The 27,441-nt window shown below is 36.9% G+C and overlaps 1 protein-coding gene and 1 pseudogene across 1 annotated transcript in view; one reads left to right on the plus strand and one right to left on the minus strand.

Moving 5' to 3' along the window:
- Positions 1 to 4,933: 4,933 nt before the first annotated feature.
- DSTN (destrin, actin depolymerizing factor) overlaps positions 4,934 to 27,441 on the minus strand; it is a 35,398-nt gene continuing 12,890 nt past the window's right edge. The window contains exons 2-4 of the mRNA XM_007476653.3: positions 16,155 to 16,462; positions 10,643 to 10,719; positions 4,934 to 6,192 (exon numbers count right to left, since the gene is read on the minus strand). Coding sequence (XP_007476715.1) covers positions 6,083 to 6,192; positions 10,643 to 10,719; positions 16,155 to 16,462 — 495 coding nt within the window. The 3' untranslated portion in view covers positions 4,934 to 6,082. The remainder of the gene's footprint in view (positions 6,193 to 10,642; positions 10,720 to 16,154; positions 16,463 to 27,441) is intronic.
- On the plus strand, positions 6,958 to 8,011 carry LOC103101464 (vacuolar protein sorting-associated protein 29-like; annotated as a pseudogene).

Below are 27,441 nucleotides of genomic sequence, written 5' to 3' on the forward strand. Positions count from 1 at the left end.
GCTTTTTCTTGCTATTATCAGGCTGATCTAGCAATTCCTCAACCTGGCATTCATTTAAAATGACCACCTGCAAATACATGATAATGAGTGTGCAGGAGTCTACTGAACTTGATGAAACAAAAATAACTACATTCCAGGGCAGGCATCTGTCTCAACTGACTTTTGCAGGCTGCTACCAAACTCATGTAATGTCCATTGCCCAGGGTGCATCTTCTTATGTCTATGCTAAAAAAAATAGAGCCTCTCCTGGCTCCAGTCACTCTCCCTGGGCAATGTTACCTCCTTTCCTGCTCATGATAATATCCCACTTCTATTTGCAAAGTGCTTTGTATAGATTATTGCCATTTAAACACAACACTACTGAGGCGGAGACTCCTTCATTTTACAAATTAGAAAGCTGATTTAGGTTGGGTAGATTGGCTCAGCACTACATAGATTCTGAGGCAGGATTTGAAATGAAGTCTTCCAAGCACTGCAGTCTAACTGGCCATCCATCATACCACATGATCCCTTGCACAGTTCCAGGCATCAAATTGTTTCGTTTTCTATAAAAGGAGGGGATGGAACTAATGAGCCTAACATTTTAGGAGGGGGTGAAAATAAGCCCTTCTATAGCGCCTTCTATAGGTAAAAAATCTTGTTTGATACAACTACGTTGAAAGGTGAGTGCTCTTATTACCTACCCCTGTTTACATTTGAGAAAACTAAGACAGGTTAAGTGACTTGCACAGCGCCACACAGCATTACATGTATTGTGACCAGTTGTGAACTCGGGGGTTTCCTTGAAGTAGCTCTGAGTTTTTGAATAAGTTGGTGCCATCTTAAGGGACAAGACAGTAGGATGTTTAATTTTGTGAAGTCTGATAAGGATTTTGGGGGAAATGTTTTTCATTTGCTTCAGCCCAGTTTTCTCCTATCTCCTTAGACTAGTTCCTGACCCTTGAAGTTTTATGGAGAGCTTCTTTCAAAATCTCAGCTAATAAATAAGACATCTAGACCCACCCAAGTCCCCAGGCTGTGGGAACCCTGGAGCTTTTGACCTGGATAAGATGAGTTCTTTAGGATATTGTTGGGGGTGTTGTTTTTTTTTTTCACCTCAACTTCAATCAAAATTCTGAACCCAGGAATTATGTCTCAATGGTGGCAGAACTGGCTGTTGTGGGTCCTCCAGCTGCAGCCTGGCTAGAATTCCCTATGGAGCCAGCTAGTTTAGTTATAGTTCTGCTAGAAGGCAGAAGGAAATGTCTTTTCCCCCAATATTTCCACCCGAAGTGGTCCAGAAGGTGCTGAGCCAGGTCAAGAAACGGAAGCAGTGTTTCCTGGGTCAGCACAAAATGTTATCACTGCTAAGGCCACCCAGTAGCTCAGTGATTGGAAGCCCACAAGCCAGATTTTATTTTTCGGGTTGCTGGTCTTACTGTAGGCTCACTGCGCTTTGTGGATTTCTGAACGGTCGTATCGAGCCAATCATTTCCCCAGTGATTCATCTCAGAAATTATAGCCTTTTAGACTTCGATTCCTAATTAGGTTTCATTTGACACTGGCTCAACCTCACTTGAGCAATGACCTTGCAAGGGAACCCCTAAGTAGAAGGAACCCTATTTAAAGGCACCTGTTTGTAATGCGCTTGGGTGCTTACCTACTTGATTTAGTCATCCTAGTGCCATTTTGCATTCCCACCATTTGTCCTAAACCAGACTCCACCTCCCGGCTGTTATTCTTGAAGAGAGCCTTGCTCTAGAAAAGCCCTCCTGCCACCCCGAGCATTGGTGCTGTTCCCGCTTGCTCCCAAGCTCTTGCTCTTCATGTGCCATTGGCAGCACGATGGCACCAGAAGCCCAGCAAGCAGCCCTTCCCTCACTGAAATTGGGTGGCTCAGCCAAGTCAAGAAGATGCGAGTTCCTATCTAACTCCAGACCCCGGCCATGACTGTGGGGGCAAGACCCAGCCTCTGCTGCTTCCTCAGAAACCCCTATAAAATGGGGATGGGGGTGCCTACCCGCACAGAACCAGGCACCTGGTAGCGCAAGAACAAATGCCTGCTGTTCCCCGTCCCTCCCCAGTCCCAGCACCACGGAGCTGCTCCTGCCTGCGGGAGGGTAGCGGTCAGTGGCAAAAGGCATTTCTGGTAGAGATAGCCAAGTGAAGGTTGAGGCTTCCTTGTTTTTAGGTTTACACACTCCACACACACCTTGTCATTTGATAAGCACAATAATCCTGGGAGGTAGCATCCCAGCAGGTTAAGGGCCTTGCACAGGGTCACAGCCAGCATCAGGCTGGATTTGATCTGGGTCCTTGTGCCACCTAGCTTACCGAAGAGGAAAAGAAGATGAGAAGTGACTCACCCAGGGTCACAGCCTGTCTGAGGCAGGATTTAAATTGTCTTCCTGATCCTAAACCCAACATTCTATCTAGGTTTTATTAATTTTTCATCTTAAAAAAAATTCTAATCTGGCCTGAGTCACTTTCTGGCTGTGTGACCCTGGGCAAGTCACTTACCACCACCCCTTACTGCCTTAGAACTAATACATAATATTGATCCTAAAACAGAAGGTAAGGGTTAAAAAAAATCCTGACCATGTTATTGTTTGGAAGGGGGTTGGGAGGAAGCAGGGTGCATGTGGCCCGAGGGTACCCCTTAACTAGACAATCCAAAGCACTTGCCTTTGCCATGTGGCCTCCTAAAGAAGCCACACTTGGTCCACTACAAACACAGCATCTAATCTAAACTGGGGCCTCCTTGCTGCACAGTAACACTTCCCAGGCAAATTACCCCAAATCTTCCGGCTCTTCCCTACCACCTCTTCCTTCTAGGACCCTTTTGGTAGCAGCACCTCCCCCACACCAGGTAAGCTCTTTTCCTCGTGTCCCAATGATCCTTTCAAGATCCCTGGGATCACTGCCTCCCCATCCCCATAAGACTTTCATGCGGCCTGGCAAGAGTCCATTCCTTGACAGTCATTTCTCAGATTATCATCTGAACGATGAACTTGGTCACTTCCTAGAAGCCCGTTACTCTCCCCAACTTTCTCTTGGTTAAAAGATACCAAGTCTCCAGCGAGTCTTTTCCCCAACTCTCACAGTATCTTAGTTCAGTTCATTACCTCTCCCAGAATGCAGTAACCTCGTGTTTCTTTGCTTCTGATCTTTACCCTCTAATGCACCCTTAATATTTTTAAGCCACAGGCAAAACTATCATTTCCCTGCTAAAAAAATCTTCAGTATAGTGCCTTAAAATAAAATACCTCCTTCTGGCATTGAGAGTCCTCTGTGATCTGGCTCACCATGGCAAATTGGGTTTTAGGCCCTGAACCCGCTGATGAGTTAGATAGATGTGACTGGAATGGGGAATGAGAACGTTCCAGTGACCATGAAGGAAAATGAAGCGGGCCCTGTGGCGAGCTTAGAGCTTGGTCAGACCACTGCATCCCAGGCCATCTGGACTTGGTCTTAAATCCAATTCATGTCATTGGTCCTCTCCAAAATGGAAGATGTTCTGGTTCCTGCCTAACTTTCCAGATTTATTTTCTATCACACTACACCCCTTTCTTTCCTTAATTATCATTTCCTTAACTATACATCCTAAAAATCCACAAACAGTCCATCCCTATCTCTATTCTTTTGCCCAGGAAGTCCCTCTGCCTGGAATATTCTTCCTTTTCCATCTCTTTTTTTTCCCCTTTTAAACATTATTTTATTTGGTCATTTTCAAACATTATTCATTGGGAAAAAAAAATCATTTTCTTTTCCACCACCCCTCCCATAGCTGACACGATTCCACTGGGTATCTATCACATGTGTCCTTGATTCGAACCCATTTCCATGTTGTTTGTATTTGCATTAGGGTGTTCATTTAAAGTCTCTCCTCAATCAAATCCCCTCAACCCTGCAATTGCTTTTCCTCGGTGTTTTTACTCCCACCATTTGTCCTCTGCTTGTGGATAGTGTTTTTTCTCCATGATCCCTGCAGATTGTTCAGGGACATTGCATTGACACTAATGGAGAAGTCCATTACGTTCGATTATACCACAGTGTATCAGTCTCTGTGTACAATGTTCTCCTGGTTCTGCTCCTCTCGCTCTGCATCACTTCCTGGAGGTCGTTCCAGTCCCCATGGAATTCCTCCACTTTATTATTCCTTTTAGCACAATAGTATTCCATCACCAACATATACCACAATTTGCTCAGCCATTCCCCAATCGAAGGGCATCCCCTCCCTTTCCAGTTTTTGGCCACCACAAAGAGGGTAGCTATGAATATTCTTGTACAAGTCTTTTTCCTTATTATTTCTTTGGGGTACAGACCCAGCAGTGCTATGGCTGGATCAAAGGTCAGTCTTTTGGGCCCTTTCCCATCTCTTAAGAGTCCCTTCCAGCAACACCTAGGTCAGGTGCCACCCCCTTATGAAAAGTCACTGCTGGCATTTTTTTAATCTTGATTTTCTTGGGGGGGGGGGGGGAGATAACCCTTACCATCCATCTTAGAATCAATACTGTGTATTGCTTACAAGGCAGAAGAGCTGGGCAGTGTGTGTGTGGGGGGGGGGGGGTTAAGTAACTTGTCCAGGGTCACACAGCTAGGAAGTGTCTGGGGCCAAATTTGAACTCGGGACCTCCCCATCTCTGGATCTGATTCTCAGTCCACTGAGCCACCTATGAGCTTCCATGGATTACAAGATACTTAAGGTAGGACTCATTTTTATCATATCATAGGTGCTTCCTAAAGAAGATGACAGGTTCCCTTGGATCAGTGTTCTGGCCCCAGGGTTGCTTAAGTCATACCCCTAGAAAAACTGAATAGTAATAGATGGCATTTACTTTAAAGCCTGCAAAGTGCTTTACATGCATCATCTCGACTGTCCTCACAAAACCCTGGAAATAGGTCCGTCCTTTTGTCCTGAATGAACACATGAATAAATTACACCGGAGACTAGTTAAAAATGCTTCCTTTATTAAATAAAGCCAATCTGCTATCTCTAGATTTGTTTGTGCATCTCTACACTGTTCCAAAGTGTTATGCCCATGGTGTTAAGACAATCACTGAAAGCTTTCTAAAGTAGATGATTAAAGTGAGTATTATGTCTCATACCTGTTACCCATTTCACAAACAATCAACATATCTCTATAGGAAATTAAGAAGCCTCCCCATGTCCCAAAAGAAACCTCTGCTTAATGATCTTCCATAGCTTACAGTACTAGAAGCAGGATAGTTCTGAAGGATACACGATTCAAGATATCACAAGCCTCCCAGCTTGTCAACACAATGTGCTGCCATTTTCATCGACAAACCGGGTTACCGCAGAGCTAGAATTTGTTTTGTGTAATAATTTGGTGTAACATAAAAGGTATTTCACGATCACTCCAGAATTGTGATTTCCAGAATGAAAAATTATTTCATCAGAACAAAGTCTCACAGCCAGTGAATAAAAGAGCTTTTACCATAGGTTCAAGGAGTTGCTTCCTGTGTTCTATGTGCTTTAAAGAGTGCTTTGAAAGATCAGCTTTTACTACTTGTGTACACAATTTTAAGGCAGTCTTTATCACACATTAACTGTTAAAGTGAAGACAGCCTGAATTGACTTACTACTGTTATTTAGTGGATTAGTACTGGTTTTAGAATTTTTGAGGAGAAATGCTTTCCATTCATTCAGACTTTTAAAGCCAGTTTCTATTTCGCTCAAGGAAGGATTTTTTTTTTCCAATGGGCCTAAACTGCCATCAGATTATGGCCAAAGGAGAGACAGTAACTACAGAAGTTACAAAAATGTCTATTAAATTCTCCATTCTATATTTATGGCCACTTTTTTTGGTTTTAATTGTATAAATTAAAAACCCTGAGCTTAAATAATAATCTTGCCAACTTGCCAAATAGACTGTCAGACAGCAAAAATTTATTTTACAACCACGAAACTTTAGATTTATTTAGGGTTATTTTTATACAGATTTATATAATATCTAGTTTAATCTAGAACAAGACAGCTCCCCCTCAGTGAAACCCTGGCCTAAATATATTTGTTTTACATATTTAGCAAGAAGATACATTAAACATGGAAGCTTTTCAACTTGTGGCACTGAATGATCATCTACACAGGACATCCTTCAAAAGCTACAATTAAGGATCCTCCTAGTTTCTCGGCAATACAAGCGCGGTTGAGGTCTTCTGGTCCATTTGCTTGACATTCGTGTTTAATGCCTGTAGTAGAAAAACAATTCACTCATTAATGAAGCAATTTTAAATTATTTTTATATCTGACTTAAATTTTGAGATCGATATGGAGTCTTGGGTTCAGAGTACCAATGAAAAACCAATTTTGACAGTTACTAAAGAGGGAAAATTTCCAACAGGATTTTCAGGGGCTATAAGAGCCATTACCTATTTCAACTCTGATCTTTCTGTTCAATACAGAAATCTAATTATGAGGTTGGGCAGTTTATTCTCATTCAAATTATAATCTCATGCAACACAACAATAGTTCAGCAATATTAAAGCTTTTCTATACAATTAAATAAACATTATTAAATTTGGGGGGAATGACTAAGCAAGTTGGAATACATGACAAGCTTTTTTTTTTTTAATCCCTCAGCCTCCTCAGAATCAATACTGTGTATTGGTTCCACAGCAACAAGGGATCAAGTAGTTATTCCTCATTTTTGCTACATAACTGGCCTACCTCCTTTTGTGGTCATATCTTATGAAATTCTTTATTTTTATATTTCTTCGTATTTCTTTCTCGGTAGTATATTGCGACCTACGTGTCCCAGTTATTATAGCTCTCCAATGCCCTTTTTAAAAAAACTTAGGCAAACAGGTCAAATATCTTGCCCAGAGTGAGGCAGCTAGGAAGTACCTGAGGCCAGAATGGAACCCAGGTCCTCTCCACTCCAGGCCTAGTTGTCTCTCCTTTGCCCTTGAAATGAATCACTTTAATTCTTTCATGATTCATAGATAATGGCACCACAAGAAGTATACTGCATTTTTTAAAAAATAAGATGGAACTCTGGCTCAATTAGAATTTGGTTATTGGGGTTCCTCGGGAAGCTGAGGAAGGAGGCGGTGGCGGTGCCTGTATCTGTGGCGGAGCAGGGCCAGTGACAGGATGTTGGTGTTAGTATTAGGAGACCTGCATATCCCCCACTGATGCAACAGTCTGCCAGCTAAATTCAAAAAACTGCTGGTGCCTGGAAAAATCCAGCACATCCTCTGCACTGGAAATCTTTGCACCAAAGAAAGTTATGACTATCTCAAGACTCTAGCTGGAGATGTCCACATTGTTAGAGGAGACTTTGATGAGAATCTGAATTATCCAGAAGAGAAGGTTGTGACTGTTGGGCAGTTCAAAATTGGTTTGATCCACGGACATCAAGTCATTCCATGGGGCGATATGGCCAGCTTAGCATTGCTGCAAAGACAGTTTGATGTGGATATTCTCATTTCAGGACACACACACAAGGCCTCTGAACATGAAAATAAGTTCTACATTAATCCAGGATCTGCCACTGGAGCCTATAATGCTCTGGAAACAAACATCATTCCTTCATTTGTACTGATGGATATCCAAGCTTCTACAGTGTATCAGCTAATTGGAGATGATGTGAAAGTAGAACGAATCGAATATAAAAAATCCTAAAACTAGGCCTATCTTGGTGATCTTTTTTGTTCCATTCCTTTGTTCGAATCAAGTAATTAAGCATTCAGAAGCCACAAAATTGTGACATTTTTAAAGTATTATGCATTAAAAACTAAAATTTTACTTGATGATGCATACTTTGCTGCAAGCTTATTGTAAACTATATGAATGTATTTAGTTTATAGGACATGATTTCCAAGGAATTAGCTTATACCACATGGTAAGTGGATATATGTAAAAAAAAAAAGTTTAGCTCTGTAAATATTTTCAATGTTAACATTCAAGCTTTTGTTACCAACATAGTGCATAAATAGAAGAGTTGCAGACTGCCTCATTGTATACTCTATCCTCTTCTTTCACTTACCCTCAAAAAAAAAAAAAGAATTTGGTTATCACTGAAAGTACTGGATAATTTCCTCAGGGATCTGTGTTCAGTAGTTCAGTCTTGGCAAAGATACTTGAGTTGTTTGCCCCTTCCTTTTCTAGTATGTTCCCATTTTATAGATGAGAAACTGAGTCAAATAAGGGTTAGGTGATTTGCTCAGCCACACTGCTGGATTTGAACTCAGATCTTCCTGACTCCAAGCTCTGTGCTCTATCCACTGGGCCACCTAGCTGTTCCCTACTCTCTTTACTTCTTCCTATTCATTTCTAGTCCCAGCTCACTATCCATATGTAATAATGGTCCAAGATGTATGTACTGATGGATTTAGCTTTTTGGAGATGAACAGCCAACTGAATATCAGTCTCAGCAATACATTCTTCATATGCTTGGCTTTTTTCCTGTGTATATGATTCAGTTAAATTTTTGTGTTGAACATGTATTTCATTTAAAAATCTCAGAAATACTACAGGCCTCATTGCAATCCACACAACATCATTTACTAATAAATTGCATCTGAAAGACTTCATTGCAAAGAAAATTCCTCTTCCATCTGAACTTAGTGGGATATCCTCCATGCCAATGGCAAACATGTATCTCCCTCTTCTATTTATATTTTATATTGTAATTGTATTTAAATTATGATAAATCAGTTCATGGATTCAAATAGTCTTTTTTAAAGACAATGTTATGATTTTAACATAAAAGGGAGACATCTTGTCAGAAGAAAAATCTTTAAAATGCTGTTTCACTCTACTTATAACCAATGCTTTAAAAATAATCCAGTGGGGCCTCTCATTCTCTGCATCTTTCAATCAATAGAATAGATATCAAACTATTTTGTATTTCTTTAAATACTTTTATTTGTATGTGTCTTCTCAATAAAAATGGAAGTTTTTTGAAGACAGAGATTGTTCCAATCTTTGCTTATTACCCCTCCCCCCAATACCTAGTGTAGTGCTTGGCACATGATAGGTGCTTAATTACTGACTGAAAAGATATGATCTGTTATAGAATCACTTGGGAAAGCCTATCTGTCCCTCTCATATCTAAATCAAGAATGTCTTAGATATGTATCTTAATCTCAAGAGTTCACAGAGACAAAAAAGTAAGCATGGAATCAGTAGTTGATTTTTTCTGTGATTTCTCCCAAGCTTAGAATCACAGAATCTCATAGTTGGAAGGAACAGAGGCCATATTTAGTTTGGCCATATGCAAGGAAAAATCTTCTCCACAACAAGCAGAGCAGAAATGGTTATCAAGCCTTTGCTTAAGACCACTAATGAGGAAGAAGTTACTACCTTCAGAGACAGCCTTTACTATTCTGGAATGATTCTAATTCTTAGGAAAATATTTTGGTTGGTTGGTTTGTAGGGATTTCAAGCCTAACCATGCTTCTTTGTAACTTCCACCCACTGTTTCCAGTTCCAGTCTGGGGTGAAATACAAAAAATCGAATTTCTTTTCTATGTGATCCTGTGAAATAAGGTTCTTATTGCTTTTAGATACACAATAAAAAACCAACTTCTCATTTATGGATTATGTCAATATTTATATTCCGTTCTTTAAGTATCTCCTATTTTTTAAATGTTTACAGACCCTTTAAAATCTGAGTGATTATTATACCCTCTGCCCCTGTCATTGCTAAAACAGAAACAGGTCAGATAGAAATAAGCTGTACACTCCCTTCCCATCTACACAATTTGTTGGCATAAATTATCTAAAAATCATGACACTCAAAGGCCCCTTTGTTCCAAAGTCAAGGACATGTTATTCCATTTGTGCAAAGTTCTGTTTACAATTCAATTTCATTAAGTTCCATGTCAATATAATTTATTACTTAGAAGATACAAAAATATAAGAATTATTAACTAACCAATTAGATCACATTAGTGTATTTTAAACTAAACTCTGAGAACCAAAATGAAGCGAAGACTAAGCACACAAACCCAGCATATGGCATCAATTGTGGTTAGCAGAGGATGCTTCCACCTCAATGTACTTGCTATCTATTTTAACTCTCGAAAGAAAAGAAGCACCCATAGCACCTTTTTTAAATAATAGCCTTCCAAGAAAAAACCTCTGTGTTTCTCCCCTCTCTTTTTTAAAGACAAGGTTATGATTTTAACATGAAAGGGAGACATCTTGTCGGAAGAAAAATCTTTAAAATGCTGTTACACTCTACTTATAACCAATGCTTTAAAAATAATTCATGAACAAAATCTAGTGTGGCCTCTCATTCTCTGCATTTTTCAGTCAATAAAATATGTATCAAACTATTTTGTATTTATTTTAATACTTTTATTTGTATGTGTCTTCTCAATAAAAACGGAAGTTTTTTGAGGACAGATATTGTTTCAATCTTTGCTTATTACTCTCCCAGGGGAGGAGAAAAAACTCTTTGGGGAGTTTCCTCTGGACTTTCTGAGTAGAAAGTGACCTTAATAAAAATACCAAGTTCAAACTTTACCCAGCTTTTGCTTTTATATGAATCTGCTTCATCCCAAAGTAACTCATTTCACTCCAAGTTAACCCTAATTATAAGAAAGTTTTTCTTCATATCAAGTTAAAAACTGTCTTTCTTCCATTTCTACCCATTGTTCCCATAATTTAAATTTATCAGTTAATTCATACCTGGAAATTTCTTTTTGATTGCATCCTTGGAGCTTGCATAGATCATTTTACTTTTGAGAGGTGCTAGTTCTGGTGCCCTGAAACAAGGTACAAAAAATAAGGTTTCAAGCTTGTTAAAAATAATAAGATTCAATTCAAGATTAAGAGAGTTTAAGAAGGGAGTATGACTTATTTCACAAATATGAAATGATACTCTTTTCATTCAAAGTCTCTACCAATCTAATAGGAATATTAAGGCATGTATGTAAGCAAAAAAATGCTGAGAAATCTGAATACTGAGAATCTGGCTTCCAGTAAGGAGCAGGGAAGACTTCATAAAGATAGTCCCTGACTAGATTTTAGAAGGGATTTCCACAGCTGGATTAGGAAAAGGAGAGAAATCACTCAGAATACCTGAGACAAATTCATGGACTGTAGTCTCAAAAGTTAGAGGGGACATCACTACATTCTAAGACATGCAGGATAAGAAAAAAAAATGTAGACTATAATCTAAGAACGATTTCTTTATAAGTCATATGGTATTAAGCAACAATGACTTCACAAGTTGTCAATTTATTTTCAATGTCAATAAGAATTTTAAACATTTAGAAAGATTTCAAGTTGTCTACTCCTGATGGAATACTGAAAATAATTTACGCTTCACCTTTTTCTTGGCAACAGTACTCAAGTTTTCTGAAAAATAAAGCAAATGAATACAAACTCTTTCTTCCTCCAACCTCATCCTACTTTTTGTTTTCCAAGTTTTAAGTCTATCCTCACACTATATTGTTTCTGCAGTCAAAGAGAACAATTAATTTGTGCTAGCCTTTCTTTAGCATTCATTAACTACTTGCTTCCTAAACATGTCAAAACTCTCCTTATCAATTATGTTTATATTCCTATAAGAAATTTCACCTACTGCCTTCCCCTAACTTCAAAGAAGAATGTATCTAATGAATTTTTGAGATCAGGTGATCCTTGAGTTGCCAAGAAAAGGTATTATCTACCTTTCTTTAAAAATGTTGTTTACTCTAATTCAAGCATTGAGATGAAACAAGATGGAAGGAGAATCCTGGAACTTGTTCTTTATAATTTCAAAGAACCAGATAACTTCTTAAAGAGATGTAGAACCTCAATTCTCTGCACCTCTCAAGGATAGTAACTCTAGCTTCCTTGCCATGGCTAATGTTCGATCATTAGATTTGGGTTTCCAATAATAATTCTCCATTGTCAAGCTGCAGACTACAGGAATGAGACTAGAATACTCTGTAAGGAACTCTAGATGTGGACAGATCCTCTATGGACAGATCCTCTGGTCCCTTTATCCAAAATACAGCATAAACATATACTATGATACAATTACCAGGAAACAAAAGTTAAAGCCTTCTTCCTTTAATTAACCTGATGGGAAAGATGAGAAAAGGTGAATAGCTAAAGATGTATTTTTTCCTTCTTGAAAGGAAAACTATACTTAAATGTTATAAATCACTTTAATAAAAAGTGTCACTTTAGTAATCAGAACAGATCAAAATTAAAAGGCAAGAGTAATAACAAGCTCATCCTGGAGAAAACTTCAAAAGTAAAACTTTATTATCAAAAGCCTATTTATCTTTGTTATGACACCTGAGCACAAGTTTAAAGTCTAAATTCTTTTCTTGGGAGGGTGGCTCAGTGGATAAAGCACCAGGCCTGAATTAAAGAAGAGTTGGTTCATTTCCTTTAATATGGTATCTGAATAAACAAAGTTTCTTGATTTTTTTTGTCTTGTCACCATTTCCCTTTTTCCTAGTACTGTAGTCTTAATGAAAGTTACAATGGATCAATTCTTAAAGTAAAAACAAAGGGCCTATATATGTAATGGCTACATTGAAAAGCACTATTTTAATATTGCAGAAAAGAACCACTATAATGATGCTGATTCTACAAATCCCAAGAAGGAAAGTTACAAATTAAGTTTTGCTGGACTTTTTGTCTGTTTTGTTCTGGACTTATGATTTCAATGGCATAGGTAAAGTTTCAAAATTGCCCCACATTTCTGAAGACTGAATCAGAGTATAATATAATTGGGAAATATTTAACAAAAAAATTTTTTTTAATACAATAGATCATAAATAATGTTACAGTGTAGTTTTCTAAGGAAAAATGGGCCCCTATGAAGAATCCTTGAGTACACTTGAGAAGGAAATTCCCTCAGTATTCTGAAACTTAATGTCTTAAGATAATTGCCTTAAAAATTTATAGACTTGCCCAGCTTCACATAACCAATATCTGATAAGTCAAAATTAAACTAAGGTCTTTTTGATTGAGGCCATTTCTATCTTCTACACAACAATACATTTCTAGCCAGCATACTGCGAATATTAAAGCTCAAAGAGGTCTTTTCCATGCTAAAATAAATTTGGGGGGAGGGAAGAGCCAAAGCTGGGTGGCTCAGTGGATTGACTAAGGTCTAGAAATGGGAGGTGCTAGGTTCAAATCTAGCCAATTTTCTAGCTGTGTGACCCTGGGCAAGTCACTTAACTCCCATTGCCTTGGAACCAATACACAGTATTGAATCTAGGACAGAAGGCAAGGGTTTAAAAAATAAATAAAACAAAATGGGTTGGGAGTTGCACAACTGCTCTCCCTTTTCAAGCAACAGAACCTTCCTCTTTGCCTACCATGCATGCAACCACAATAAAGAAGCCTCTTTTTTTCCTGCCCTAGTCAGATAGTTTATATTATCACTGAGTAACTATAGTTGAAAAAAAAAAAACCAATGCATTTAGAGTCCAAGGACCTGGTTCTAATCCTAACACTGCCACTTATTAGCTATGGGATCTTGGGCAGTTCTCTTGGGGACTTCAGTTACTTATCTATAATGGAGCTCGATCAGATGAGGGATTTTTTTTGCCTTTTTTAAATTCATGTATCCCTTTGGCAGCCTGGGGAAGCTAAGGAAACCATTTTAAGAATGTTTTTAAATGCATAAAGTAAAATATGAAAGATTAAAAAGAAACATTATACTGAAATACAATAATCAAAATATTTCTAAAACAAGTTCAGAAATCCTAGTTTAAAAACTAACTCAATAATCAGTCCCTTCCAGCTCTATAGCTAAGCCTTGTATTTGTTCTTTAATAATAGCAATCCTTTTAATCTTGGGATTTTCTAGTAAGAAACACTAGAACTAGTGAGGGACTTAATTTTAAAAGACATGCATCTTAAGCCTTCCTAGTATTTTTAACTCTACAAATAAGCAGTAAAAGAAAAAAAAAGTGAAAGGAGTGAATATGCAATTTTCCAGATCTGTTAAGTTTAGGATCATAGGATATAGAAATGGAAAAGACCTTAAGAGTTCATCTAATCAAATCCCCCCTTGTTTAGATGAAGAAACTGAGGACCTGCAATGTTAAAGGACTTTTCCAGAAAGCTGATAAAGCTTGATCTTACAAATTACCTGGGAACCAGACTAGTCGTCTTAACTTGGGTATACTGAAAGAGGCAGAACAAAAAACGATCAGGTTTGTGAATCTTGAAATTTCTCAGACTTGTGAATGTTAAAAATTTCCAAATCGGGGAATTCTCAATTGGAACAATTCCCTACTGGGAACATTCCCCATTTTGACAGTGAGAACTCTACTTGGATCAGAAATGGGAGGACCTCTACTCCACCAGTACTTGGGACTGCTTTGGGGGAGAAAACTCCTTGCTAAACAATGAAAGTACTTTAACCCATGCCTATTTTTAGAATTTTTAGAAAGGTCAGGCAACTTGTAAACTTGAGCAAAGAGGTGAAAACTTATTCAGAAGTTTTTCTGGTTCAAACTTACTAAAGGGATTAGTCAACCTAGCAGTGTTTTTTTCTGATTCAAACTTACTAAAGGGATTAGTGGACCCAGCAGTGAATTCAGAATGGGCTGTCCCTTGGAAAACATCTACTGTGATTGGTAGATGGAAGAACTTAGGAGAGGTGACATAGGAGAAAACCCCCTATATAAGAAAAAGCTGAATCCTTTTGGGACAATCCTTTGAGGAAGATCTCTAAGGAGGCTCTGGAGAAGGGAAGCTCTTGGAGGACAATCTCTAAGGAGGTCTCACTGGAGCTCCTCTGAGGGGATTCTGTCCCTCTGGAGGCTCTTGAGAGAGGCCCTTTGAAACAGTCTCTGGCTGGAAGGCTCTTTGAGGAGGACCCTGGCTGGAACTCTCTCAGAGGAGACTCTGTCACTAGAATCCTTGCTTCGACAGACCTTATGGTGAGTGATAAAAGACTGACTGACTGATCTCTCTCTCTCTTAAGACTCAGGTCTAGGCCATGTTGGCTTAAGGCCCTTCATACTTATTTCCTTTTTCTCTCTTTCTTTGATTCCTCATTGTATTATTAATTAAAAATCTCTATAAAACCCAGTTGACTTGGATATATTCATAATTGGGAATATTTCCCTGGTGACCACCTTAAATATTTGATTTAAACAAGACACTGTGGTGAAAAACATATTTTCTGCGGTCACAAATTTACTCACCCACTCTTATATCTACTATAATTTATATCTTCCACTATTTTACTCACTACAGTTTATAGCATTAACTCTTAACTGCCACAGTTTATGGCAGACAACTATTTTAAATATAATAGTTTATGGCATCCACTCTTTTAAATGTTACAGGTTGCAGTGTTACGTACATTTGTGTTAATAGTTATAGTTCGTTATAGTTATAGTATAGTTATAGTTCTAAAACACTACAATCACAGTCCATCTATAATTTGGTAGAAGGTCTCAGAGCTATTGTGGCCTAATAACACTTTAAATTTAACTAGACTGGTCCTCAAGATAGTAACCATATAGTCCATTGCTAAGTAGAGTCTTCTGATTTTAGGGGAACCTATCAGAATTGCTTTCCTATAATAGTAAAAACCCTCATCTGATCGAGCTCCATTATAGATAAGTAACTGAGGTCTCCAAGTGAGCTCTCCAAGATCCCATAGCTAATAAGTGGCAGTTAGGATTAGAACCAGGTCCTTGGAATCTAAATGCGTTGGGGTTTTTTTTTTTCCCAACTATATTCCAGGTCAGTTCAACACCACAGAAAAGTACTGAAGTAGAACTGTCTAGTAGACAACTAAATATATTTAATCAACAAATGTAATTTATGAATTACAACTCCTAGCTCCCAAATGTAAAAATGAGGAAAGTTAATCTAGGGCACACCTATCTGTAATGAAAAAGGCATTGCATAACTGAACAAATAAGATACCATTCTTTTTGGTTAAGCCAGAAGATATTTCTTGGGTAAATTAAGATTTTAGCTTATAATTCGTAAACACACAGAAGCTATATGTATAAGCTTATTTACCTTAAGGAGCTATGAAGGGATATTAGATTGTACAACCAAAATTAAGCATCCCCAAAATTATATTAAGCTCTCAGTAAAAAATTAAAGGCAGTTTTGAGAAGACTCTAAAGCCTTTTAATCTCAGATAGTTCTAAGAATGATGTCATAAGGAAATACTATAATCTCAAATTTGTTGAATTTCATTTCTGGTGATACTTACCATAGAAAAAACATCAACTCTTCTTTTCTTGATTCCTTTGTTTCAAAGCTTGCATCATATAAAGCATAGCGACAATCCTTTTCAGGAAGCATTCCCACAAAATGCTTGAAAGGATCAGTAATGGTTACACCAACATCGCCCACTAAGATCTCTTTGCCTTCTTCCACAATGATGCATTTTTTGTCAGCACTGAGACAAAAGATAACTGCCTTCTTTCTTTTCTTGATTTCTTCTGGTGTGGAACATTTCCGAACCTTCATATCATAGAAAATGCGGCATACTTCATCAGCTACTTGGACTCCTGAGGCCTATTATCATAAAAAGAGAAAAATTTCACTTTAATCTTTGGCAAATAATTAAGACATTTAACACTTCTTGATAACAGAAAATGGGAGCTACACATATTCCCCAAATTGTAAAAACACTTGATTTGCAGTCCCACTTTCAAACTACCTGCTTACTCTCTTGCACATGCCCTGAACTTATGATGCTCTTTTCCCAACTAACACCTGGACCTAAAGTAGAGCAGAGGAACATTTCTAGAATTTTATTGTTCTCTTCTCACAGTACAACAGGAACCCAGAAGGTCACAATGATAGAAATGTTCCTACTATTACTTCATTCCCTTCTCAAACATCAGAAAGCTGACATGTCTGTGTCCAAGAATATCAGCATTTTCCAAACCACTAAATTCTCATTTCATCATAAGAATTAGTTTACCCATAGAAACAATGCCATAAGTGATGATTAGATCCCCAGCTATGTTCTGGATTGAACAGAATTTTGTGGGCTCGCCTGAGAGGCTAACCTCTCTATATAAATTTCCTTAAAAAAAAATTTAACAGATATAATGCTCCACGATCTTCTGACAATTACTAAGAGGCAAAAGAAAAAATAAAAATAAATTAAAGAAAAACGAGGCAAAAGACAGTAAGATATATTCAACAAGTGTCTACTATTGTCATAAAGGATGTTTACCACTGAGGCGAAATGAGATTTCCTCACAGATAGTGATATACTCCTTTTTGCAAATAACACTAACCTAAATAAATTGAGTTCTAACTCTAACTCTAACATTAAAATCTCCTAAAGAAACCCACAATTGGTCAAAATTTAGGCCTTTTTTATTATCCACACAGGAAAAACCAAATGGATAAATAATTAGTAGGTTCTTTGTTTTGTGATGGTAATTAAATTTCATTTTATCCTTTGTAGCAATTGTTATATCACATTTGAAAAAGCTCAATTTTACTAGCAAAATATATTCGTACATTTTACAACTATCAACTCTACTAAAAAGGGGGGAGGACTATTAACAAAGCAAAATTAAAAACAACAAAGGATCAAATGTCATCACCTCAATTATAATTTTCAGAAAAAATAACAAGTCAGGTTCGTTACTTATAGCATAAATAATTGAATGATTTGAGTACTAGATATTTTATCCTCTAAGATATTTTCCATTTCTAACACCCTCTACCTATACTGAATATATTATAAAAGGCCTATAATCCAATGGTGATAAAGGACACTCATAATTAGGCAAAAACACACACTACAATTTGGCATTTAGGGAGTTATAGAAATTTAACTTGAAGATATGTGTCTTAAGATAATTATACATTTAGAGTTGGATGGAATCTTAAGAGGTAATGGGTTCTAATTCCTTCATTTTCTTTTTTCAAATGAGGAAACTGTATCCCAGAGGTTAAATGACTAGCCGAAAGCAACACAGGCTTAGAGTAAAAGGTATAGCTGGAGTTTAAATTCAGGTCCTCTAACTCCAAACCTAGCATCTTTTTTTACTGGAGTGGTAAAGACTGAATGAGGGAAAATAACTATAAGCAGAAGGGAAAAGTAATTGAAGTTATGTAGGTCAGGGGAGATTTAAGAGATTAAGGAAGAAAAATCAAAAAGAAAATATATATACAAGTTTTTTCTGAATGGAGAAAATTCATATAAATCAATGAACAATTCAGAAAAACCTGGAAAGACTTTCATGATCTGATAAAAAGTGAGCAGAACCAGGAGAACATCATACACAGGAACAGCAATATTATGTAATGATCAACAAAGATCTATGACAATTCAGAAGGACTTATGATGAAAAAACTACCCACCTCCTGGGAAAGAACTGACAAAAGTCTGATTACAGATTGAAGCATACATACTATTTTTAATGTTATTTTCTTCATGTTTATCTTTTGGTCTTTGCTTTCTTCTACAACATGACTAATATGGAAATGTTTTATATGACCTATCTCAAATTGTCTTATGAGGGCAGAGGGAAAGGAGGAGGTAGAGAATTTGGAATTCAAAATGTGAGGAAACAAAGTGTTAAAAATTGCTTCTACATGTGACTGGGGGGGTAGGGGGAAATCAATAAGTAAGTAAGCATTTATTGAATGCTGTAAGATTTAAATCAATATTGTCTCCAACTATTAATTTTATAAAAAAATTTTAATAATCACTTGAAGTAGAAGGAATAAAAAGGAAATAGGAGTATAAGTTCTCTTGCCTGCCTCAAACCCACTTCCATAGCTGCAATCAGAGAGAGAGAGGGAGGGGGCAGAGCTACCCAAAACTTCCCTACATTAGCATGTAACATGAAAAGGAGCATGGGAAGCTGGGATTTAAGAGTCCTGGGGAGAAAAATCTAATTATACATTACTTCCTGTGTCAGGCACTGTGCTAGGTGACGGAAATAAAAAACATGAATAAAACAATCTCTAACTCTTCAAAGAGCTAACATTCTTGGAGTGGGGGTGGGTTGCTTGAAGGAAGAAGTACATATATAACCATTGCAGTGTAACTGTGGTCCAGAATAAATATGAAATAAAAAAAGGTACTTAGAGAGTAAGAGTATTAATAGTTGAAGAGATTGGGGAAGTTTTGTGTAGGTGATGCTTAAGCTTGGAGGAAATAAACAGAGAATTCTTTCCAGGATGGAGAATGGCCAATGTGAAGAAGATGGAGAGTACTGTGTGATAAACAGGGAGAGGAAGATAGTTTGGCTGGACCATAGCTTTATAGGAAGGAGAATAATGTACAAGGATGGAACTATAGGATGGAACCTGGTTGAAAAGGGCATCAAAAGGCAAACAGAAATGTTTTTATTTTATCCTAAAGGCAATAAAGAGCCATTTGAATTTACATGGTCAGATCTCCATTTAAGGATAACTTTTTTGGCAGGCATGTGGAAGACATATTGGATTAGGTAGAGACCTGAAATAGGTAGACCACTTGGGAGGTAATGGCAATAGTCCAGAAATGGTAATGAAGGCTTGAAATAAAGTGGTACAAAAGGCAATGTGATTGATTAACTAGCTAGATTTTGGTTCACCCTCCAGGTTAGATTTTTGCTGATGAATTCATGCATTCTTTATCAGATAAATGACCAAAGTTGTAGAATTTGGCCTTTGGAGGCTTCTCACTGTGGAATTCACAAAATGATTTGGCTTTGTCTCTCTTTTTCTTTTGACCCTTCCCCCTTGCCCCCACCACTACCACCCTTTTCACTGGAAGACTTTCTTCTCCTAAACAGTCATTCTTCTTGGTGGAGACAGATCTGACCCTGGTTTTAGCTAGATTGGGGAACTTTGGATGTTGCAGGTCTAAAACATCTCTCCAATGTCAGTTGTCTCTCTCAGACTCCAAATCTTAAGTTTTCAATATTGACTTGTCTCAGAAGTTGGGATGATGGAGAGTAAGGGATTTCGGGGGAAGGAGAGAGAAAGTTACAGAAGTGGAAGCTTTGAAGGGAATTATAGAACATACACACAAACAAAATCAACATACAACATCCATTACTAATAGAAGGAGCCATATCTGTGAATGGCTATGGTTACAGAGCTATTATTGACAGTTAAGACCTGGTCACTGATTAGATATATGGGTGAAGAGAATCAGAGGCTGGGTATAATGCTAAGGTTACATACCTGGGTGACTAGAAGAATGATTGTACCTTCAACAAAAATTGGAAGAGGGTGGGGTTGAAGGAAAGATATTGAGTTCTGGTTTGGACATAGTGAGTTTGAGATGTCTCCACATCCCATAAAGCCATGGGAGCAAGTTAAATCACTGAGACAGAACACAGCCAAAGTCAGAGCCTTCAGGAATATCAAGTTAGGGGGTATGATATCATGATGATTCAGCAAAGTAGACCGAGATGACTTGGTAAGTCAGTCAGGAAAAGAGAACAGAATTTTCAGCCATCAAAACGTTGAAAGAGTACCACAGAATTTTCTTCATCACTTGATTTACTTATAAGGTTATATTGAAATTGAGATTTTAAAAGAACCAATTAGATTTTTAAAAAAAGATACACCAAGTATACTAAAGGTTCCTTCTACTTTCTTTGGCAAATAATAAATCAATTAAACCTTCTGCAAAGGACTATATAAACAGAATACCTTTTCAATTAAACAAGGTCTTGACAAGTATCTACTTATGCCAGTAACCCAGATAAAAATAGAATCCTATAAAATTTTGGCCTCCTTTTAAGACATTTGGAAAGTACCACATATTATCTTAATCAAATAACATGTATTAGTATATATGCTATGTATACTAGGTATCGACTGATATAAATAATTCATATTTATATAACTCACATTTACAAAGTACAGAGGAAGACACTGATCCTTTTGGCAAAATGCCAAACAAAATACCATAAGTACATGAAAGAGTTAAAAAAATAAAATGATACAGGGAATCTGAGGAGGAAGAGATTACTTCTGTCTCTCTGGGGGTTGGTTATGTACCTACTTAGCATGCTAGACTGATTTAATTTGTGCAGTGACTCGTAGAGACTAAACACTTAATAAATGTCTGCTGAATTGTAGACTTGTCCCCTCTACTTAATGCAATGCTCACTGTAGGGATTAAGTACTACATATCCATCTATACAACGACTGATTTTTAATAGCAAGTTATATTTATATATTTTTTTTAGTTATAAAGGGTATACTATGTACAGATACTGTGTTAAGTGATATATAGTAATTATATGATTTGGGGAGGTAACTGTTATTATTATTATTACCTCTTTTCAAAGATAATGTAGAAACTGAGGCAAACAGATTAAGTGACTCACAAGAGTATCAGATGCAGGATTTGACTACAAATGTTCCTCTGACTCCAAGTTTGGCAACCTACCCACTACACCACAATGCTCTTTCATTATAAATTGAGCTTAATATATCCCAAAGATTAGTTAGTACCCAGTTAAATTATTCACATTAAAAGTAAGTGATTACATAAAAGAAGGAAGGACAGATGGATAAGGAAAGGAGTAAAAACTATTAATTCACTCCAGTGACTTCCTATCGACTCTACGCTCAAACATAAGCTCCTCTGCACTGTTTGCTTCCCTTACTTTTGAGGTCCAGGGACTACTGGGCCTCTTGCTATTTTTTCCCATATGAGGTCTGGTCTGCAATCTCTCATCTCAACTGGATCTGTGACTGGGCTAAGGAGTGGCCAAAAAGGCACTCCCTCTACCAATGCAAACTGGCATCTGTTCTGCTATTATAGTAATATCCAAGTAGACCAAAAAGAAGCTCCAAAGTGCAGTGGAAAAAAGCAGAGGTCCTATAGAAGTAATTCTGCAACTATAGACAATAAAATTAAATCACTTGATCTAACTAGTTCTCAATTCCACAGTCATCTATCAACTGCCCACTCCAAGGCACTCAACTGAGTACTGGAAATACAAAGATTTTTTAAAAGGCTGTCACTGTCCTTTAAGGATCTTAAATTCTACAGTACTTTACATCTCTAAATAAGAAAGAGTTTGAGCTTAATAAATGTTTATTAAGGATCAAATGAGAAAATTAATGGAAAAAACACTGAGTAAGGCCATTATTTTTTTACTTTCAAAAACAAAATGTATTTCTGACTTTTTAAAATATATATTACTTTGAATTTTCCCTGTATCTCTCCTTTTGAGAGCCATCTCTTATAAAAGTTTAAATTGCTAAACATTTTTAAATTTTGATTTCCAAATTCTCTCCCTCTACAGTCCTCTCACACACTGAGAAAGCAAACAATCTGATACCCATTATATATGTTAAGCCATTCAAAACATTTTCCCATATTGACCGTGTTGTAATTTTTTTCCATTAAAAAAAAAATGTTTCAATCCTATACTCAGAGTTCATTAATTCTTTAACTTGATAGCATTTTTCAACCTGAGTCCTTTGGAACTGTCACTGATTATTGACTGGAATAGCTAAGTCTTTCACAATGGACTATATTACAATATTGCTATTACTATGTACAATGTCTGCTCACTTCATTTTGCATCAGTTCAGATAAGTCTTCCCAAGTTTTTCTGAAACTATACACAACCCTCTTCTCATCATTCCTAATAGCACAGTAGTACTCGATCACAATCATATACCATAGCTTGTCTAGTCATTTCCCAATTCATGGGCATCCCTTCAATTTCCAATTCTTTGTCACCACAAAATGAGCTGCTATAAATATTCCTACATAGATCCTATTCTATGGGCATTATTAATATAATAGCATTTATAAAGTGCTTTCAAGGTTTATAAAATGGCTTCCACACAACAATTATATAATGAAGTTAGTACAAGTATTCTCAACTAAAGAATACAAACGGAGGGCACAAAAAGAACTGAATTGACTAAAGTCACAGAGCTAGATCATACTCCATTGATGGCATTCGGCCAATTTTATGAGTCCTGGCACAGTCTCTTTACCATCTGTGCAGCTTTCCCCCTCCCCCACTCCTCCAAGGGCTCAAGTTTAGCCCTGAGCCCTGTTCCTATGAGGCTAACCACAGCAAGACATCATGTTTTTCAAGGAACCAATTACTGGCATTAGGTAAGATATGCTTGTATAAATATTGTGTTATTTTGTTATTATTTTCATTCCTGCCTACAATTTAACTTTCATAGTAAAAGAGTAATGATTAAATTCTCTGTGCCAACACAGATACAGACTAGAGAAAACATTTTTTATTGGATTAGAACCAGAATAGATTCTTTCTTCTCAGTATCAAAGTTTATAATGTCTCTTATTCATAATCATTACAACAATGCTTTACCTATCAGAAAAAGATATCCTCCTTCCACCAATCTCATACACCCTGGAAAAATCCTAGTTTATGGGATTTAATTAACTCAAAAGAATCAAGACTGAAGCTGTTTTGCACCAAAGTCAGATTAAGGGAGAGGGAAGGAAGAAACTTATACCTAAAGCAAGCATTTTGTCACACTAAAGGCCAAACTCTGTGTAATAATGAGTCATCTGCAATGACTTAGGTAGGTTGAAACTATGGTCTTCTGAACACAGAACATTTTCTGCTCTGTAGGAAACAAAATCTTGAGGGCAAAATTGGATTGCTATTAAAACAAGAGTTCACTAATTACCTTAAAAAATATATTATCACTCTAAATGGACATACTAATGCAAACACCAACAACATGGAAATAGGTTTTGATCAAGGACACATGTAATATGAGGGAAGGGAGGGAAAGAATATAATTCTAGTAACCAAGGAATAATGTTCTAAACTTACAATGAAAAAAAAATCCAAAATACCCTTCCTTACTATTCCTATATTCTGGTTAATTAGCTGGAGACATATTAGTGTAAGGGTTGTTAAAATGTGAAAAAAAAAAGGTTCTGAAAGGTAATTGTTTTCTACCTTTTACATAAAAATATGTCAGCTAATTTTAAAATAAAACCTTCCAAATTATCCACAGCTTTAGTTCTCAGTGACCTTAGGAAAACAGCAATCTTCCAGAAAACTATCCCCATTTAAAAATAAGTTGTGGCTACAGCATGACTAAACAATATCAACTCAATAGGACATTTGTTTTCATATTCCAGGGAAGAATACAAAAGGGCAGATGGGAATGAGTAACAAAATTTTATACTGAAGACCTACTTAATATACATAGCTTGATAAAGTCATTTATACACAAAAGGAATGTTGCCATAAAAATGAAAGGTTGGTATGTTTAAGTCCATAAACATAAAATACACCAAACCCAATTTCCTACACTGTTATCTTTCAATACTGACATGTGTGATAACAGAAACTTGAAAATCATGCTTGTGTTTAGTCATTGTTCACAATTCGGACAATCCTGAACTCAAATGTAATGTTTTAATCTGTATGTCCCAAAGAGCCAAGAGACTTTGATCCTGAAACAGCCATTAAACTCAGGTACATCACCTGATCTCAGCTCATTTAAAAAAAATCTTCTTTCACAAGGTAAAATAAGAGATGAGAGCTAAAGTTTTCTATTTCCAGGGTAGAATTTACATTATCACATATACATTTATAGGAACATATCAAGGTATGTATATGAATGCTCTCTTCCAGGTTAATGGCAACTCAAGCATTAACCACCACGTAACAGGTAAGACCCTGTGTTAGAACTGGGGACACAGATGAAAATAATAGTTTTGTTTTGTTTTTACCCAGTTTTAATTCTACGTGGGTAGATAGAGCACAGCTATAAGTGTCAGTTATCATTATTTCTATTAAGATAGTTAAGAGTATTAATGGGGGGTAGGGTAGAGATTAGGGAAGGTTTTACTAAAGAACTCTGAGCCCAGTTTTGAAAGAGTTAACAGGATACGGCAAGGATGAAATATAATGTAGAAACTGAACTTGTGATTTCATTGGTATAGGAATTTGGCTGCTCTGCAACATACAATTTTAAGAGGTTAAACGACTTGTACAGCGTCATATATAGCCAATATATAGTACAGACTGCACTTGAACCCAGGTCATCTTTGTTCTGAGGCTAACTATCCACAGTGATACAATGGCTTTTCACATGAAAAGTAATGTGAATTAAGGCTGGAAAGAGAGGTAGAAGTCAGACTGTACAGGATTTTAAACACCAGGCTAAAAAACTGTATTCTATTCTAAAGACAATAGGAAATCACTAAGATTTCTGAAAAGCAGAATAATATGTAAGACCTGTGCCTTAGATTTTGACAGGAGTCAAATTAGAAGACTAATAATACTCCAGGTGAGAAATTATAAGGGCTTGGGTTAAGACCTTGGTAATATGAATAGAGGAGATGGATGCAAAAGTTGTGGGTGGGGTAGATTCAACAGGATTTGGCAACTGACTAGATATGAGGAATAAGGGAGAAATGAATATAGTTAAGAAGGTAGAGGTCATGAATCATAATTGAGAGGATCCTTCAACAAAAATGGAAAATTTAGAAGGACTTCTGTCCATTCCAGTTGTGTCAAAGGAACTTAGAAGAAACATGATAAATTATCCTCAATGGCTGGCATAACAGAAGGCTTACTGAAAAAGAAATCTTAGCACTTTGAAATGAACTCAAGAGGTTCCTTATTTTCTCCTTGAAAACCCTTGGGTCCTAAGATTCATCTGAGTAATAAGATAATAATTAGGCAGAGAATATTAGTACATCTAGAAATTATTTCCATGAATTTTAAAATCACAACAGAAAATTTTAATCATGCTTCTAGAAGGAAGTGCCATATATTCAAAGCATAATGACCCATGTTTAATATTGTTCATTTAAACCAGTGATAGTAAACCTTTTGGAGATGGAGTGCTGGGGCCCACCCCCACCCAAAGCAGTATCCCCATACACATGCTGGGTAAGCCCTGCACCCCCCCCTTCCCATATAGGAGAGGGAGGAAGGGCTACTGGATGGAGGGGCAGGTGAAGTGAGGAATATCCTCTGCCAGTATAGAGAAGGGGAGAGGAGAGTGAGCTCTCCACTCCCCTCCAGCTCTGGTCTGTGAGTCACCCATCTTAACCCCTATGAACTGTTGAGCAGGGGGTCAGGGATGTGAAAAAATGTCATGGGGGGGGGGGGGGTGCGGCGGTGCAGAACTGCCCATCTTCCTAGGCCTTTCTAGAAACAAACTCTGGGGGTGGGAGGGAGAGTAGCCAAGTGTCCAGAGAATGCTCTGTGTGCCACTGGTTTGCCATCACTGATTTAAACCAATGTCCTAGATAACTCATTTAATTCTTTTTAAAAGCCTTGAAACATTAAAAACTATTTTTGATACAAATGTGCTTAGTAAATTAAGTAAATCGCAACCTAACAATATGAGCTGTCCAAAAAGAAAATGGCTTAGTTCAGGAGGTGGTAGGTGCCTCTAACTTGGAAATCCATCAACATAGACTGGATGATCACTTGTTAGGAATCATAGTGGAAATTCTTCCATATGGGCTCGACTTCAGTATGGCCTCTATGTTGCTTCAAATAAATTCTATAACTATAAATCCATGTGTAAAGGTTGCTTGGCATAATATGATCCTATGGTATCTAAAACAAGTCTTGTATTTCCATAAACTTCCATAGAAGAACCAACAGCCAGTGTGTCAAGAGTTCTAATTCTGAGCATAATTTAATTTTGAGGGGTTATTCTAGGTCATTATAAATCTCAATTATTTAAGTATAATAAAAAGATGCCCTCAATTACCATTTGTAATACATAGGATGACTGTATGCCTCTATTGGTGTTAACAAAGTATGCTAAAAACCATTAACTTAAAAATATATAAAGTTTAAATCTGTAAAACAGTCTAGGCTGGGGGCAGCTGAGTGGTTCAGTAGATTGAGAGCCAGGCCCTGAGATGGGAGGTCCTAGGTTCAAATCTAAACCCAGACACTTCCTAGCTCTGTGACCCTGGGCAAGTCACTTGATCCCCATTGCCTAGCCCTTGCCACTCTTCTGCCTTGGAACCAATACATAAAGGTCAGGGTTTAAAAAAAAGTCTAGACTGGAGTTCTCAACCTGGAATCCACTAATTTTCAAAAAAATTTAAAGCTGTATTTTAATGATTGGATTCCTTTGTAATCTTTTATTTTAATGAATTTAAAAATCCCTCACCTTATACTCTAAAATATTCCAAATGGATAAATGATCTAAATATATAAACAGTTAAAGGAGTAGAAAGGAAGATCTAGCTTTCCTAACTCACATTTCCAATAGGAAAAAAATATTAACCAGACTAGGTATAAAAAGAACCATAAATACAAAGTTTCAAAATCTAAGTTTTATGAAAATGTTTTTGTGGAAAAAAATTAAAGAAGTCAGAGTCAGAAGAAAAGCTATAGAGAGGAAATTTTTGCATTAAATGTTTGATAAAAGTCTGATAACCCAAAAGCTATATAGAATTGACAGTACTACAAAAGATCAACAGGCAACGCCAATAATCTTAAGGACAAAAACAGCTTTCAAAAGAAGAAATATAAACCATATCTACTTAAAATGTTCAAAATTGTTAGACGTGAAAATTTAAA

Source organism: Monodelphis domestica, chromosome 1 (genome assembly GCF_027887165.1).
Source record: "Monodelphis domestica isolate mMonDom1 chromosome 1, mMonDom1.pri, whole genome shotgun sequence".
Taxonomy (NCBI): domain Eukaryota; kingdom Metazoa; phylum Chordata; class Mammalia; order Didelphimorphia; family Didelphidae; genus Monodelphis; species Monodelphis domestica.